The sequence below is a fragment of the Hemitrygon akajei genome, chromosome 3, assembly GCF_048418815.1.
Source record: "Hemitrygon akajei chromosome 3, sHemAka1.3, whole genome shotgun sequence".
Classification (NCBI taxonomy): Eukaryota; Metazoa; Chordata; class Chondrichthyes; order Myliobatiformes; family Dasyatidae; genus Hemitrygon; species Hemitrygon akajei.
The window spans coordinates 52,281,633-52,299,652 of NC_133126.1; the positions used below are offsets into that span (position 1 = coordinate 52,281,633).

The 18,020-nt window shown below is 41.5% G+C and overlaps 1 protein-coding gene across 2 annotated transcripts in view; it reads right to left on the minus strand.

Annotated features, from left to right (window-relative positions):
* wdhd1 (WD repeat and HMG-box DNA binding protein 1) overlaps nucleotides 1–18,010 on the minus strand; it is a 72,124-nt gene extending 54,114 nt beyond the window's left edge. For both annotated transcript variants that reach the window (XM_073039883.1, XM_073039882.1), the window contains exons 1-3: nucleotides 17,837–18,010; nucleotides 2,449–2,534; nucleotides 281–392 (exon numbers count right to left, since the gene is read on the minus strand). In XM_073039883.1, the coding sequence (XP_072895984.1) occupies nucleotides 281–392; nucleotides 2,449–2,525 (189 nt within the window). In that variant the 5' untranslated portion in view covers nucleotides 2,526–2,534; nucleotides 17,837–18,010. The remainder of the gene's footprint in view (nucleotides 1–280; nucleotides 393–2,448; nucleotides 2,535–17,836) is intronic.
* Nucleotides 18,011–18,020: the final 10 nt, after the last annotated feature.

Here is an 18,020-nt window from a genome sequence, read left to right on the forward strand (position 1 = left end):
CTTACTTCTTCCTTCAATGTCTGCATTCATTTATAAATTAAGCTAAAGTTAGCAGCTGACATTATGAAAATACATTCACTGATTTTAAAATCTTGACATTCCCAGCAAATTATCTTCTTGTCAAACCCCATTTTCAAGAACAAATTTTGAATTTAATTATCATTTTCACTTAATATGTTTGAATTTATAATTAAGTTTTGCCATAAATTACACCACACACTTAATAAGACATTTGCATTTCATAACAGCAGGAACTTTAGAAAGCAAAGGAATCACATACCCGGAGAGCAAGTGAGTAAACTTTATCACCAACATTGATTGATTTGGGATCATCATCATCTAAACTTTCCCAGATTCTTACATCACCATCACTACCTCCAGTTACAATATATCTGGAAATTCAAAAAGATTTGTTTAATTCAGGACCTTCAAAAGACAATTAGTTTATTGACCATTTTGATCATTCCAAGCCATCTTTTTGATCAGAATGGCTTCAAGCACCATTCCAGGATCAGGAACATTAAAAGTATAACTGTAACTACACTGTTCAGCCTCTCATGTGTTTTCTACAACTCAGCACGTCATAATTTAGATTTTACTTGGTACCATTTTCCTGCACAAACCCAACATCTCTCAATTCCCTTCAAATCTAAAAGACTTGTACCTTTCATTTTGAAAATATTCAACAACTGCATCTCGACCTTCCAAATTCACTAACATTTGTGTGAAGAAATTGCTTCTCATTTCAGAACTTAATAGCTAACCCCTTATCTTGAGATTGTAACCACATGTCCTAGAAACCCTATCAGGGGAAACCAACATCTTGAGCTATACAGAATTTTTGTATTTTAGATTTCTAACATCTGCAGATTTTGCTTTGCAATCCCACAAATCAATGTGGTAAACCCACACTGCAATTCATTGTTTTAAATAAGAAACTCTGAATGACATAATGAGAGAAGGAAATATTGTCCATAATGAACAGTTTAGGAACTGTTCTGTGCACTATGGCAAGATAATCATCTATCTCACACCCTGTTCCTTTACATTAAATAAGCACTGACCATCAAGAAATCTGAAACTAAGGAGGGTAATTATTAAGTTACTCTCTTAACTAGAAAATGAATTGGATCATCTGCTCTTATCAAGTCTCAGAGATTAAACTAATTATAAAAATCCATGAAATAGGACTAGATGGGAAAGTGGACTAAATTGCCAACTTGATCTTGGCCTTGGCTCCATTTTCCATTTTCAGTTGCCCATAATCCTCAAGTTCCCCCACAGATTAAAAAATTTAACTTCTAATTTATTTAATGGGTTGGCATCTCTCTGGGGTAGAAAATTCCAAAAGATTACAATTCTGTGAGGAGAGAAATAATTTCTTATCTTTGTCTTAAATAGGTGACCCCTTATTCTGAAACTAGCTCTGGATTCCACTCTCCCACCTGTTACGTACCCGTGACACGTGACGCGTGACTGGGGTTGAAGCTATACTGGACTTGAGGTAATGGTCTTGTGATGGTGGAGTGACATCATTTTCCCGCCAGTAGAGGTCATGTGACAGGTTTTTTTTACACAGGGTATAAAAGGAGGACCCCTCCCTGTGAGGAGGGGCAGTTCGTGGCTGGATTTGCCATGTTGACTTCATGCCACTGCGTGATTTAATGTTATGACGCAGTTTAGTTGAAAGATGAAGTTGTATCTAATGCCTAAAGTTTAAAAGGTCATTGCCAGCAGTTTCTTTACAATACTGCTAGTTAAGAATCAGTGGAGAGTAAAGATCGGAGTTCGGGAGTTAAAGATCGAGGAGAATTGATTTTGACGGTGAAACGGGTTCAACCTTGTTTGATCCTCATTCGGAAGGATTTCGTTGACTATTCTCATGTTAATCCCTGGGAAATACCAGAAAGGATTGAGAAAGGTGGCAAAGGAAAGGTCAGTGCCTTTAAGCCGTTTCGTTCCGTAAATTCTTCGTGGGAAAAGTTCGACTTTGGGGAACTGAAGCAAAACGACGTGAAAGAGAATTTAAATCGTCTTAAAAAGTCTCTCCTTTTAAATGGACTGTGAGCATTTTGAACTTTTGGCAATACTACTCTAAAGAACTGATTTTGCAACATCGCTTTAAGGACTGTAAGCTTCATTGCTTTAAGAACTGTTTAAGCTGCCGCACAGCAGCTGATTTCCGGTTACGTTAGTGATTTGTTTACTTTTGGGGGGGTTTGTTTTCAGTGTTTAATAAACGTGTTATTTGTTATAAAAACCCCTGCCTAACTCATATATTTATTGTTGTCTGAATCCGTAACACACCAAACTTAAGTGGAAACATCTTCTCAGGACCTACCTTGTCACACGCTAAGGTAAAAATGTAATTTGACAGACAGTTAAACTTTAATATAGAATTTAACTATGGTGTGCTCTATTAAATTTGCATACATCAAGGGACCTTACCTTCCTGTTTCATCAAAACAAACACCAGTGTATCCCTCGGGGTGTGCGTATCGCATTGGCTTTCTCTCAGCTGGCATCCTCAATTGCTGTTTTAACCAAGGAAAAATAACAAAGTGAAGGCACAGATTTTGTATGTACAATAAAATAGAAACTAACCAGTCTCAATTCTTGTTACACATAATGAGAAATCAACATTTTCAGAGTGGTCTGGTGGATTGTTGTGGAAGATGCAAGTACAATACACTTAATCCAAAAGAAACTTGACTATTTCATTTTGGAAAATTAAACAAATTTAAATATATTAATCTGCATGCAATTTCCTCAAAACACACTAGGTTATTCCTGGGATCACAGATATCATCCCGGAGTGACTAATTCCATTGCAAACAATGCAGGACACGAGCTTGAACTGGTCTGACGGAAGCCAACCACCAACAAATCATACAATAACTGGAAGGATATAGAATTTAGAGCATAGAGCAGTAACTAATTATAATCTCTATTTATGTTCCAACCGTACAGATATATAGGGGTATTAGCAAAAAAGTGCACACAGTGACAGCTTAATTGTCCAGCACAAGCAGGAGGAGACAGATGCTAAATAAATAAGTATGCCTATGCTACTCTCAGTATTGATCTGGTGCTGGCCTAATAACCTCCTCTGAAGTGCCAACTAACTGACCTTCCCAGTACTAAAATGGCCTGAGGATGTGGTCCTAATGCAGGCAACGGGATTACCGTGGATGGGCAAAAGGATCAACATGGAAGCAATGAACCAAAGAGCCCACTTCTGAGCTGTAAAACTCATGACTCTTGCTATCATTGTATTGATAGAGTGGAGACGATTGGAAGGGAGGGAACTACACCTATGTGAAATGCTTCCAGCTGCAGCTCCTTGAAGACTGTGTTAGGGATCTGGACCAGCAACTAGATGACCTTCAGCTTGTACAGGAGAGTGAGGAGATCATCAGAGTTACAGGGAAGTCGTCACCCTTGCGTTGCAGGAGGTGACTGTCAGTAAAAGAAATAGGAAGGCATATAGGCAGTTAGCACAGAGCACCTCTGTGGCCATTCCCCTCAATAATGATGATACTGTTGTGGGGGATGACCTCCCAGGGGAATGCCACAGAGACCAGGTTACTGCCACTGAGCATGGGTCCGTGGCACAGAAGGGGAAGAGGGAGAAGGGAGTGGTAGTGATAAGGGTCTCAATAGTCAGAGGAACAGACAGGAGATTCTGTGGACATGACCGGGACACCTGGATGATATATTGCCTCCCAGGTGCCAGGGTTGAGAATGTCTTGGATTGCATTTTGGAGAGCGAGGGAGAGTAATGACAGAGGAAGGAAAACCAATGCGGTCCTGATGAGACTAGGGAGAAAGCTGAGAAGCAGAACCTCCAGGCTTGGAATTTCTGGATTGCTACCTGTGAAATACACCATTGAGGGTAGAAACAGGATGATCTGGCAGATAAATGCATAGCTGAGAAGCTGGTGCAGGGGACAGAGCTTCAGGTTCTTGGATCATTGGGACCTGTTTGGGGGGAGATATAACCTGAACGAAAGGAACAGATTGCATCTGAACCCATATTCTCGCGGGCAGATTTGTTAGAGCTGTTGGGGAGGGTTGAGCCAGAATGAAAGGATTCAGGATGGGACGGATGGTAAAAAAGCAAAGAGAGCATGCAGTCCAGCATGGGCCAGGAAGGGCAGGCAGATGACAGGGCAACATTGCAGTCAGCAGGGAAAGTATCAGTGCATGAGAGGTGCAGTATCAAAAAGGGTAGCAAATACAGTACTCAAAGTGTTATATTTCAATGCAAGGAGTATAGGAAATAAGGTGGATGATCTTGTTGCACTTTTACAGATTGTCTGTATGATGTTGTAGCCATCACTGAATTGTGGCTGAAGTATGGTTGTAGTTGAGAGCTGAATGTACAAGGTTACACATTGTATTGGAGGGATTGGAAGGTAGGCAGAAGGGGTGGAGTGGCTCTGCTTGTAAAAAATTGCCTCAAATCATTGGAAAGATGTGACATAGGTTTGTAAGATGTTGAATCCTTGTGGGTTGAGTTAAGAAACTTTAAAGGTAAAAGGACCCTGATGGCAGTTATATACAGAGCTCTAACAGGAGCTGGATGTAGACTGAAATAGAAAAGCCATGTCAAAAGGGCAATGTTATGATAGTTATGGGAGATTTTAACATGCAGGTAGACTGGGAAAATCAGGTTGGTAATGGATCTCTGGAGAGCAAATTTGTTGCATGCCTGCAAGATGGCTTTTAGAGCAGTTTGTTGTTGAGCCTACTAGGGGATCAGCTATACGGGATTAGGTGTTATGTTATGAACTGGAGGTGATTAGGGAGCTTAAGGTAAATGAACCCTTAGGAGGCAGTGATTACAATATGACTGAGTTCAACTTGAAATTTGATAGGAAGAAGGTAATGTCTGACATAGCAGTATTTCAGTGGAGTAAAGGAAATTACAGTGGTATGAGAGGAGCTGACCAAGGTAAATTGGAAGGAGATGCTGGCAGGGGATGACACGAGTTTCTGAGAAAAATGAGGAAGGTGCAGGATAGATGTATCCCAAAACCAAAAAATACTCAAATGGCAAAATAGTACAACCGTGGCTGGCAAGGAAAGTCAAAACTAATGTGAAAGCAAAAGAGAGAGCATACAACAAAGCAAAAATTAGCAGTAAGATAGAGGATTGGGAATCTTTTAAAAACCCACAGAAAGCAACTAAAAAAATCATTAGGAGGGAAAAGATGAAATATGAATGCAAGCTAGCAAACAATATCAAAGTAGATAGAAAAAACTTTTACAAATACATAAAAATAAAAGAGAGATAAGAGTAGATATAGGACCGCTAGTAAATGAGGCCGGAGAAATACCGTAATAACAGGGGACAAGGAGATGGCAGATGAACGAAATGAGTATTTTGCATCAGTCCTGACGGTGAAAGACACTAGCAGTGTGCCATGTGTTGAAGCATGTGAGGGAAGAGAAGTGGGTGCAGTTACTATTACAAGGGAGAAGGTGCTCAAAAAGCTGAAAGAAGTAAAGATGCACAAGTTACCTAGACCAGATGAACTGCACCCTAGGTTTCTGAAAGAGGTAGTGGTAGAGATTGGGGATGCATTAATAATGAGCTTTCAAGAATCATTGGACTCTGGTTCCGGAGGACTGGAAAGCTGAAAACGTCATTTCACTGTTTAAGAAAGGAGGAAGGCAGCAGAATGGAAATTATAGATCAGTTAGCATGACCTCAGTGGTTAAGAAGATGTTGGAGTCAATTGTTAAGGATGAGGTCATGGAGTACTTAGTGGCAGGGACAAGATAGGACAAAGTCAGCATGGTTTCCATAAGGGAAAATCTTGCCTGATGAACCTGTTGGAATTCTTTGAGGAGATTACAAGGAGAAAGGAGATGTAGTGGATGTTGTATATTTGGATTTTCAGAAGGCCTTTGACAAGGTGCCACACATGAGGCTGCCTATCAATTTAAGAGCCCTTGGTATTACAGGAAAGTTACTAGCACGGTTAGAGCATTGGCTGACTGCTGGGAGGCAGCAAGTATGAAAAAATGTATCCTTTTATGATTGTCTGCTAGTGACCAGTGGTGTTCCACAGCGGTCGGTGTTGGGACCGCTTCTTTTTATGCTGTATATCAATAATTTAGATGATGGAATAAATGGCTTTGTTGCCAAGTTTGCAGATGATACTAAGATTGGTGGAGGGGCAGGTAGTGTTGAGGAAACAAGAAGGCTCCAGGAGGACTTAGACAGATTAGGAGAATGGGCAAGAAAGTGGAAAATGAAATACAATGGTGGAAACTGCATGGTCATTCACTTTGGTAGATGACATGAATGTGCAGAGTATTTTCTAAATGGGGAGAAAATCCAAATATCTGAGATGTAAAGGGACTTGGGAGACCATCCTGAAGGTTAACTTGCAGATCGAGCCTGTGGTGAGCAAGGCAAATGAATGTTAGCATCCATTTCAAGATGTCGAGAATACAAGAGCAGGGATGTGATGCTGAGGCTTTATAAGGCACCGGTGAGGCCTCTCCTTGAGTATTTTGAATAGTTTTGGGCCCCTTATCTTAGATAAGATGTGCTGGCATTGGAGACTGTCCAGATGCAGTTTACAAGGATGATTCTGGGCATGACAGAGTTATCATAAGAGAAACATTTGATGGCTCTGGGCCTGTATTCACTGGAATTTAGCAGGATGAGGTGAGACCTCATTGAAATCTTTCAAATGTTGAAAGATCTAGACAGAGTAGATGTGGAAAGGATGCTTCCCATGTTGGGGGAGTCTAGGACAAGAGAGCACACCCTCAAGATACATGGGCATCCATTTAAAGCAGAAAAGCGGAGAAATTTATTTAGCCAGAGGGTGGTGAATTTGTGCAACTTGTTATCACGTGCAGCTGTGGAGGCCAGGTTGTTGGGTGCAATTAAAGTGGAGATTGATAGGTTCTTGATTGGCCACGACATCAAAGGCTACGGGGAAAAGGCTGGGGAGTGGGACTAAGGAGGGGAAAAATGTATCAGCCATAATTGAATGACGGAGCAGACTCGATCGACCAAATGGTCTAATTCTGCTCCTATGTCTTATGGTCTTATTGATAAATTTGCTATCAGTCAAGCTAAGTAACTGAAACTGAATTTAAGACCCATAATTAGATGTAACACTTGTTTTTCTTCACTGAAGAATTATTAATCTAGTTACAGAAAGAACTTCCTGTAGTTTTTAAATTTGATTTTTTTTGTTAAATAGACCATTTCCTGAGTAAATTGACTTTGCTGTAGAGGTTGACTGGACAAAAATCTGGCAAATGCTGTATATGTGGAAAAATGTAAAATCATCCACTTTGAAGGGAAAAATAAAAGAGCGAAAACAAAGGGAGACAGTAGAATCCTGAGATGCAAAAAGAATCGAGGTATCCTCATCCAGAATTCCCAAAAGGATATAAGTGAATTAGAAAAACTAATAAAATGTTATTGTACTGACCTCCTCTAGCAATAAGGCAGGGAAATTATACTTTAGCTGTGTAGGGCTTTGAAAAACTATTTACATTTCTGTATTTAAAAAAAAGCTCCTCATTTAAAGAAGGATGGCATTGTGTTGGAAACAGTTTTATGAAAATTTACTAGACTAATACCTAATATGGATGTGTTATTTTACAAGGTTGAACAGGCCAGACATACATAGTAAATCACAACCACAAGAAAATCTGCAGATGCTGGAAACCCAAAGTAACACACACACGCTGAAAGAGCTTGACGGATCAGGCAACATCTATGGAAAAGAGTAAACAGTCAACATTTTGGGCCAAGACCCTTCTTCAGGACTGAGAAGGAAGAGGGAAGATGCCAGAATAAAAAGATGGAGGGAGGGGAAAGAGACTAGCTGGAAGGTGACGGGTGAAGCTATGTGGGTGGGAAAGGTCAAGGGCTGAAGAAGAAGAATCTGATAGGAAAGGAGAGGGAACAAGAGGAGAAAGAGAAGGGGGGGGACCCAGGGGAAAGTAATAGGTAGGTGAGAAGTACGAAAGGTCAGAGTGGGGAATAGAGGAAAGGAAAGGAGGGAAATTTATTCACTGGAAGGAGAAATCGATATCCATGCCATCAGTCAGAGCTACCAGATGGAATATAAGGTGTTGCTCCTCCACCCTGAGAGTGGCCTCATCATGGCATGAGGATGCCATAAATTGAAATTAAATTTTTTGGCCACCGAGAAGTCCTGTTTGTGGCAGATGATGTGGAGGTGCTCGACGAAGCAGTCCCCAGTTTACGACTTGTCTCACCAATGTAGAGGAGACTGCATCGGGAGCACCAGACACAATAGACAACCCAAGCAGTTTCGCAAGTGAGGTGCTCCCTCACCTGGAAGGACTGTTTGGAGCCCTGAATGAAGGTGACAGAGAAGGTGTACGGGCAGGTGTAGCACTTAGGCCGCTTGCAGGGATAAGAGCTAGGTGGCATACATAGATTCTACAGCTTAGAAGAGTGAAAGGGGACTCATTTAAATATACAAGATCCTGAGGAAGTTTTCTCTTTAGGGAAAATCTACAATTAGGGAGTCATTGTTTAAGTACAAGACAGCTAAGGCAAAACGCTTTAGTCAATCACCTTAGGAACTTTCTATCTTAAAGGATAGCAGAAACAGGGTCTTTGATTTTTTTTTTAAAGCAAACTTAGTCTAGATACTTGATAAGAAGGCTGAAAGGTTACCGTGGGTGGACAGGAACACAGTATTGAGGTTACAATCAAAATCAGCAACCCAGGTGCAAAGTAGTCAACTTCTGCTCTGAAGTGACAGCTACTAATGGTGAAATAATTAAAATTGTGAAGCTTGAATGGACGAAATATGGAATCACAAATATTGCAAAGGACTACAAGGCCAAAGAAGACAAGCAAAGCCTGCAGAGATACTAAAACATGAGTGGGAATTTCAAAATTATGACATTGCTTAACTGGAAGTCAAATAAGTTATAGCACCAGTTACGACATGCCATTGAAATTTTGGAGACGAGTTTATGCAGAAGAATATGGAATGACAGGAATGTAATGGTCGATCAGTATCTCAGTCATATAAAAAGATTACCACAAAAACTTATAGCAGGTGCTCTTGGAGATTGGATGGACACCTGGTTGAAGTGTTATCAAGGAGATGAGCAGTTTGGTTCAGCCTCAACATCTACCATGAGGGGTGGAGTTAGCTGATAGAAAACAGATCATGTGGCTGGAGCCAAAAGCCTTCAACTTGATCCCCTTAATATTTAGGTGGATGAAAACTGTGGAAGGGAAAGAATGGAAAGGTTATATTGTATATGCTAGGCATATACAAGATAACACAAAACATTTTTTAAAACAAGGTGCAGCACCTAGTTGGAAAGGGGGCTTGGAATAAGGAGGTAACAATAATGAATCAGGAATAGAAGCCTTAGGGTGATTAACAATGATTAAATGAAAAGAATGAAAACAGGTAACAGTGAAGGGGAGGAATAGCAGTTTTGGACACCAAATTGGATGACTTCCAACCGAAAAGGAAAACTGTCAGTATCAAAACAAGAACTTTTTTTTCCACTCTTGGATGAAAACATCATGCCCCTGTAGAAAAAGGAAGGAGAGGAGCAGCAAGCAAATGTTCTACAATTTCATGCACTACTGAGCAAAGCTAGTCCTTCATAAGAAACGTTTACCAAATATGAATACTCATTCAAAAACCCCAGGTCTTGACCTTCAAACAGTTGAGCTCTAACCCAAACCTCTGCAAGCTTGCTGGCGTAACTTCCAGCTAATCTACTATTCCTAGCATCTAGCCACCCCCCCCCCCCCAACAATATTCCTACCCCCACAATCATCCTACTAAAAATCACTCATGGCCATCATAATCAGAATTTCCTGGTCGTTCATAACCAAACCCATAACACACTCCAATCTGCATCAAGCTCCAGATCCAGGTCAGAGAGCCAGAATTTTTCCCCTAAAACACTGCTGGTCTCAGATTCTTTCAACATTGAGCAAATTTTGCTTGACATCCAAATTACACATCCTGTTTTTCATTTGAAACTAACAGCAAAACCCCGTTCAGCAGATGTGCTCTATGGCTGCCAGAAATCACCATTTTTCTGTTAACTGGCTTCCTTGCTGTTATGACACCCTTTTTTTGAACCCGAATGATGATTCACTTCCAGTTCACTATTATAAAAAGCCCAACCCTAAGTGCACTTATTTGAAAACGCTAGCTCCTTTGACAAACATCCAGCTATGTTGCATTATATTAACTTTCACAATATCTGCCAGCTTTTCATAAGTTTGAAAAAAGCTTGAAGATTGAAGAAATAAAACATAAGCGGAATGTATACAATAAACAACAGGACCCTTGGGATCATTGAGGTGTGAATCTATAGTTCCCTACAAGTTAAAAGGGTGGTAAAGATGTATGGCATACTTGCCTCTATAGGTCAACATGTTGAGTATAAACACAGAAAGTCAAATTGCAGCTGTATAAAACATCGATTAGGCCACATTTGGTGCATTTCTGGTCATTCCTGAAGGATACAGAGGCTTTGAAGAAGGTGCAGAGGTTCACCAACATGTTGCTAGATTAAAGATTATTAGCTATGAGGAGTACTTGGACAAACTTGGATAGGCCAATGCACCATATGCCTTCTTAACCACAGAGTCAACCTGCGTAGCAGCTTTGAGTGATCCCTCTGATCCTCCACACTGCCAAGAGTCTTACCATTAATGCTATATTCTGCCATCATATTTTACCTACCAAAATGAACCACCTCACACTTATCTGGATTGAACTCCATCTGCCACTTCTCAGCCCAGTTTTGCATCCTATCAATATCCCACTGTAATCTCTGACTGACCATCAAATTACTAACCCATCCCTCCACTTCCTCATCCAGGTCATTTATAAAAATCACAAAGAGTAGGGGGCCCAGAACAGATCCCTGAGGCACACCACTGGTCACCGACCTCAACACAGAATATGACCCATCTACAACCACTCTTTGCCTTCTGGATCCACAAAGCAATGTCCCTTGGATCCCATGCCTCCTTTCTCAGTAAGCCTTGCATGGAGTACCTTATCAAATGCCTTGCTAAAATCCATATACACTACATCTACAGCTCTACCTTCATCAATGTGTTTAGTCACATCCTCAAAAAATTCAATCAGGCTCGTAAGGCACAACCTGCCTTTGACAAAGCCATGCTGACTATTCCTAATCATATTATGCCTCTCCAAATGTTCATAAATCCTGCCTCTCAGGATCTTCTCTATCAACTTACCAACCACTGAAGTAAGACTCACTGGTCTCTAATTTCCTGGGCTATCCCTACTCCCTTTCTTGAATAGGGGAACAACATCCATAACCCTTCAATTCTCCAGAATTGTCTCTAATGATGATCAAAGATCAATGCCAGAGGCTCAGCAATTTCCTCTCTCGCCTCCCACAGTAGCCTGGGGTACATCTCGTCCGGTCCTGGTGACTTATCAACTTGATGCTTTCCAAAAGCTCCACCACATCCTCTTTCTTAATATCTACATGCTCAAACTCTTCAGTCCGCTGTAAGTCATCTCTACAATCTCCAAGATCCTTTTCTGTAGTGAATAGTGAAACAAAGTATTCATTAAGTACCTCTGCTGTCTCCTCTAGTTCCATACACTTATTTCCACTGTCACACTTGATAGGTCCTATTCTCTCACGTCTTTTCCTCTTGCTCTTCACATACTTGTAGAATGTCCTTAATCCTGTCTGCCAAGACCTTCTCATGGCCCTTTCTGGCTCTCCTAATTTCATTCATAAGCTCCTTCCTGCTAGCCTTATAATCTTCTAGATTCCTATCATTACCTAGTTTTTTGAGCTTTTCGTAAGCTCTTCTTTTCTTCTTGACTAGATTTTCAACAGCCTTTGAAAAGGCTGTACCCCATCATCCTTTCCGTCTCATTGGAACGTACCTACTCAGAACCCCATGCAAATATCCCCTGAACATTTGCCACATTTCTTCCATACGTTTCCCTGAGATAATCTGTTTCCAATTTATGCTTCCAAGTTCCTGCCTGATAGTCTCATATTTCCCCTTACTCTAATTAAATGTTTCCCTAACTTGTCTCTTCCTAGCTCTCTCCAATGCTATGGTAAAGGAGATAGAATTGTGATGACTGTCTCCAAAATGCTCTCCCACTGAGAGATCTGACACCTGACCAGGTTTATTTCCCAATACCAGATCAAGTACAGCCTCTCCTTTTGTAGGCTTATCTACATACTGTGTCAAGAAACCTTCTTGAACACACCTAACAAGCTCCACCCCATCTAAACCCCTCATTCTAGGGAGATGCCAATCAATATTTGGGAAATTAAAATCTACAACAACCCTGTTATTATGACTTAGTTAAAAAGATTTAAGTTGATTTTAAACCCCACTTTCCCTGCTACCTCAACCTTCAGCTCTAACCATGAATATTTAATATTCACGTACTTTATTAGTCAAACCTCGCTACCTTTGTGGCTTCCTCATAAACTCCATTTTCCAATTTCATGCTGCAGTAGCTCTCTGGGATCTCAACTCAACTCTCATCACCTCAGACTTCTTCTCTGCTTATTTCTGACTCCACTCCAAGCTCACAACCTCAATGACCCTCTTTCTACTACCGATATCCCATTCTCATTAAACTGCTAACCAACATTGCTTCCCACTCTCATGGCAACAGACATTGTAAACAATTTCCCCAGGGCCAAATAGATTCCATCAGTGTCTGTGACCACCAAACAGAGCATAGCTACAGTTGTAAAGATGTGAAAGCAAAATCTGTACCAACACAGGAACATACAGAGACCCTGCACTTTCAAAGACTTCATCTTTGAGGTGTTATTCCAAGGCTCCTCTGGCCAATATTAAGGTGCACAAAAGAAACCATGGTACTATTTAAAGACGAGTAATGCCCTAGGCAGCAGTGAAATGCAAACTGCTGGAAGAACACAATGTGTCAAGCAGGTGTGAACGGGAAGAGATGGTTGATGTTCTGAGTTAAGACCCTGTATCAGAATTGAGAATGTAGAGGGAATAGGTGCAAACAGATTTGCAAAGGGAGGAGGGGGAAGGAAGATGACAGACAGATTTAAAAAGCAGGACTTCCAGGGCTGCAATCTCAGGATTACTACCCCTGCCACATGGGTAGAAACAGGTACACATTGCATTCCAATATATGGCTAAGGAGAGGAGGGAGGGCTTCAGATTTATGCATAATTGGCAAGGCAGGTAAGATCTCTACAAATTCATCTGAGCTGGAGAGGAATCAGTACATTTGCTAGTGCTACTTGGAGGGTTCAAACCAGAGTGGCAGAAGGGTCGGAACCACAGCAGCAGGGCAACAGGTGGTAGGGTTGAGGGTAAGGAAGATAGTATGCCTAGTTAGATTGAAAGGGAGGACAGCAGGGTATAAGCTAATAAACATGGTGGGACAGGATGGCTGAAATGTGTTTATTTCAGCACTAGGGCTATTTTGGGTATCAGATGAGCTTAGAACCTAGATAAGTACATAGAACTACAATGAATTACAAAGACCTGGTTGCATGAGGGACAGTACTGGCAGCTCATTGTTCCTGGGTTTCCTTTTATATGTGATAGAGGGGGTTTGGAGGAGGGTAAAAGAGGTAGGGGGGTTTCACTAAGGGATGAGGGAGAATGTCACAACAGTACTCAGAGAGGACTCATCGGAGGGATAATCCAGAGGCAGTTTGGGAGTGACTCCAAAATAAGAAAAGTGTAATTGTGCAAATGAGATTGTACTATCGCATCCTCCCCCATACGCCCCTGAAACGTGGAGGAACAGGTATATAGACAGACTGTGGAAAGGTGTTAAAGCAAAGGGTTTAAAAAAGGTGCTAAAGTGGGGGAATTTAACTTTAATTAATTTGAAATTCCTTAATACAAGAGATTTGATGGAGCAGGATTTCTTCAGTGCATCCAAAAGCATTCCTGAAACAGTATGTGGAGAATCCAACTGGAGAAGAAAACATACAGGACCTGGCTTTGGGAAATGAGCCAGGGCAGGTGATAGATCTGACAGTGCGTGAACATTTTGGGAATAGCACTGACATGTTCAGGTAAGGAGTAAGGGCAAGAATGTTACGATAAGAGAGCCTTGAATGACCTGAAAGATCCAAAATATAGTCAGGAAGATTAAGGCAGCATACGTAAGGATCAGGAAGAAAAAAAAAATCAGGCTAGACCTTGTAGAACATAAAGATAGCAGGAAAGTACTCAAGCAGGCAATGAGGAAGGTTAATCGAGGTCAGGAAATGTCCCTGGCAACCAAATCAAAAAGAAGACAAAGGCACATTAAGAAAAAAAGAGAATAATTTAAGAGAGGCCAGGTCCACTCAAGGATGGGGGTCGGTGGGGGTGGGGGGTTGTGCTTGGAGTCAAAGCAAGTGGCTGAGTAAATGAGTACTTTGTGTCAGTATTTACTGAGGAAAAGGATTTGGAGGATAGTGTGGGCTTGCTAATGTATTGGGATATTTTAAGATTGAGGAGGTAATGCTGAATCTTCCAAGACATATTAAGGTAATTGTCCCCAACCCCTGATGGCATATATAGTCTACCAGAATATTGAATGAAGTGAGGAGACTGCTAGGGCTTTGACAAAGATTTTTGGGTCCTCACTAGCAACAGGTGAGGTCCAAGAGCATTGCAGAGTAGCAAAGGTTGTGTCTTTGTTCAAGAAAGGAAATTGGGATAATCTAGATTGACCAACAATCTTCACATTAGCCATCAGGAAGATATTGGATAGGACAGTAAAAGATAAAAATTATGTGTGTATGGCCTGCTTTGAGACAGTCAGCATTGTTGTGCAGGGCAGGGCAGGGCAGATCATGCCTTATAAACTTAACCAAGTTCCACCCCCCCCCCCTCCAAAGGGTAAGACTGTGAGCATTACCCACACTTGATAAAGTCCCTAATGGTAGGTTGATTAAGATAAAGATGCATTGCATCCAGGTGAATTACAAGTTTGCCTTGCCCATTGAATGCAGAGTAGGGGTGGAAGACTGTTACTGTGACCAGTATGTGACTAGCGGTGTTCTGCAAGGATTCTTGCTGTTTCTGATATACCGTAAACCAATAATTTTAATGAAAATACAGATAGGTGGATTATCAAGTTTTCAGATGACAGCAAGATTGGTGGAATTGTGAACCATCTAAAGGACTATTAAAGAATACAGCAGCATATAGATCAGTTACAGATACAGGCAGAGAAGTAGCAGATGGAGTTTTAATCTTGTTTTATGTCTAACCGCAGAACAATATATCATGACATATATCAGTGATAATAAACCTGATTCTGATCCAGACAAGTATGTGGTGTTGCACTTGGTGAGGTCAAATCAAAAGAGGAATTATAGGTAGGTAAGTTAATGGTAGGCCACTTAATAGTATTGAGGTATAGAGGGATCATGGAGTCTAAGTCCATAGCTAAGTGAAAGTCGCTATACAAGTGGATAAGGTGGTAAAAATGGCATATGGCTTACCTGCCTTCATTGGTTGGGGTGTTCAGTATAAGAGTACAGAAGACATGCCACAGCTATATAAAACATCAGTCACACCGCACTTGGAATATTGCATGCGGTTCTGGTCACACCAGTATAGGAAGGATGTGGAGGCTGTAGAAAAGGTGCAGAAGATGTTTACCAGGATGCTGGCCAGATCAGAGGGCAGGAGCGGCAAGGAAAGTGTGACTCTCTCCTGAACATCAGAAGCTGAGGGGAGACCTGATAGATGTCTATAAAATTATGAGAGGCATAGGTTGAGTAGATAGTCAGCATCCTTTTCTCAGGGTAAAAATGTCAAACACCACAAGATATGTTTTTAGGGGTGGAAGTGGAAGTTTAAAGGCAACATTAAGAGCCAGTTTGATCTTAATAATGTAGAGAGAGGTAAGTGCCTGGAATAGGTTATTGGGGGTAATAATGGAAGTAGGTAGTTTGCTGGAGTTTGAGGTTTCCACATAGACACATGAATTTTAAAGGAAATGAAGGGATATGGAGGAGAACAGCAAGTATAATTTAGCAACAAGATCAACAGAACATTGTGAATGAATGTCTTACCAGTGTTATACTGTTCATGTTTGATGTAGATAGGGCCAGGTGGGGGAAGAGTCATGTTACAATAGATGAACCATGGGGGGGGGGGGGTGGAAACAGGCAGATGAAGCCACATGGGAAAATGGAGGGAGAAGGGTGGAGACAGGTTGGTGATAGGATGAAGGGAGGGATGATGGGCAGATGGAAACCAGGTAGAGGGTAGGATGGGAAAACTAAACCAAAGGGTATGAGATCCAAATAATCCATGTTAGGTATGTGGGTAACAAGCACACAATGCTAGAGGAGCTCAGCAGGTCAGGCAGCATCTGTGGAAATGAGTACAGTCAATGTTTCAGGCCTAGATCCTTCTCCAGCATCTGCAGATTTTCTCTTGCTTGTGTAAGGTATGCGGGTAATGGGCAGGGCAATGTGCTGGACATGGAGGCTAATGGGCGAAAGATGAAGACCAGAGGAACTCCATTTCTGTTGTGTCTGAGAAAAGGAGCCAGTAGGAAATAGAAGAAATTCATGTCAGGGCTCCATCTATTACAGTAAGGGAAGAGCTACATTTTCAAAGGAGGACTTTTCAGAAGTTCCAGAGTGGAAGGCCTCATCTTGAGAGCAAATGCAGCAGATGACAAAACATGAGGAAATCTGCAGATGCTGGAAATTCAAGCAACACACACAAAATGCTGGTGGAACGTAGCAGGCCCGGCAGCATCTATAGGGAGAAGCACTGCTGACGTCTTAATCTGCAAATCTGCAGTTGACAAAACATGGTTTGTGAAGGCTTCTATAAACATTCCTTCAAGAGCCAGTTCGGAGGAAGTGTAGTTGTGGTAGTAATGGGAGTCTTCGGGTTTATGGTAGATAACGTGACAAACGTGACCCAGAGACAGAGAAGCAGTTTCAGCGACAGGTTACTGTCGATGCAATGCTCCTCAGACAGGATGAAGAGGTCAATACTCCCCAATGCCATTAGGCTTTACAATTCAACTGCCAGGACTTAAGAACTTTTTTTTTTAAGCTATTATAAATGCTTTTTGAGTTAGTGATTTAGATGCATATCATATTATTACTGAGTTAAGTATTGTATGTAATGAGTTTTTGCTACAACAAGTGTATGGGACATTGGAAAAAAATGTTGAATTTCCCCATGGGGATGAATAAAGTATCTATCTATCTATCTATCTATCTAAACGCTACAGAAATATTTTCTCTTCTTCACTTAACCAGACTGAGACTCGCAGTCCTCCACTTTCTTAAAATATTTGCCTTCAATTTCTGACCTAACAAACATCACCTCATAATCAAATATCTGCAAATATGCTTGTAGATGCATTTCTACTGTAACTTTGAATCACTTTAAATATTATTCTCGCTACACCACCGATAAGGGCCAGTTCGTCAAAAAAAAACAAATACCATTCCTTTTGTCTACATGATCCTTTCTCATATCTGTAAAGTCTGATGTCGATGACAATTCAACAAACCTCCTCCCCCATTTCCCGCTTAGGGAGACCCCTGTCACCTGCGATCACATCCAGAGCCCTTTCCCTGCTTCACTTGCGCCCCTATTTCAACATCCTTTTCCTGAACGTTACACTAAGGATCCTGCACTCCCTCGCCCCGATTTGGTTTAACCTGCAGAGCTGGATCAAAAGGATAAAGCCCCGTTTGTTCTCCAAAGCGGATGGCGACAGCGGGGGGGTGCGGGGGGTGTTTCGAGTCCGGAGAGAAGGCGCGACGTGCGGCCGACGGCAGCGTTTTCACTCACCGGGCACCGGTCGCCTTCCTCTCGCTCAGCAAAGGGTTCGTGTTTCCCGCCAAGCTCCTCCGTCACGTCACCGGCTGCGCCTGATGATCACGATAAAATACCATATCTTGGGCCGATTCTTACACTAGAACTTCTTTTGTTCTTTTTTAAAAGTAAATCTGGGGGGGGGGGAGTTTTCTTTTTC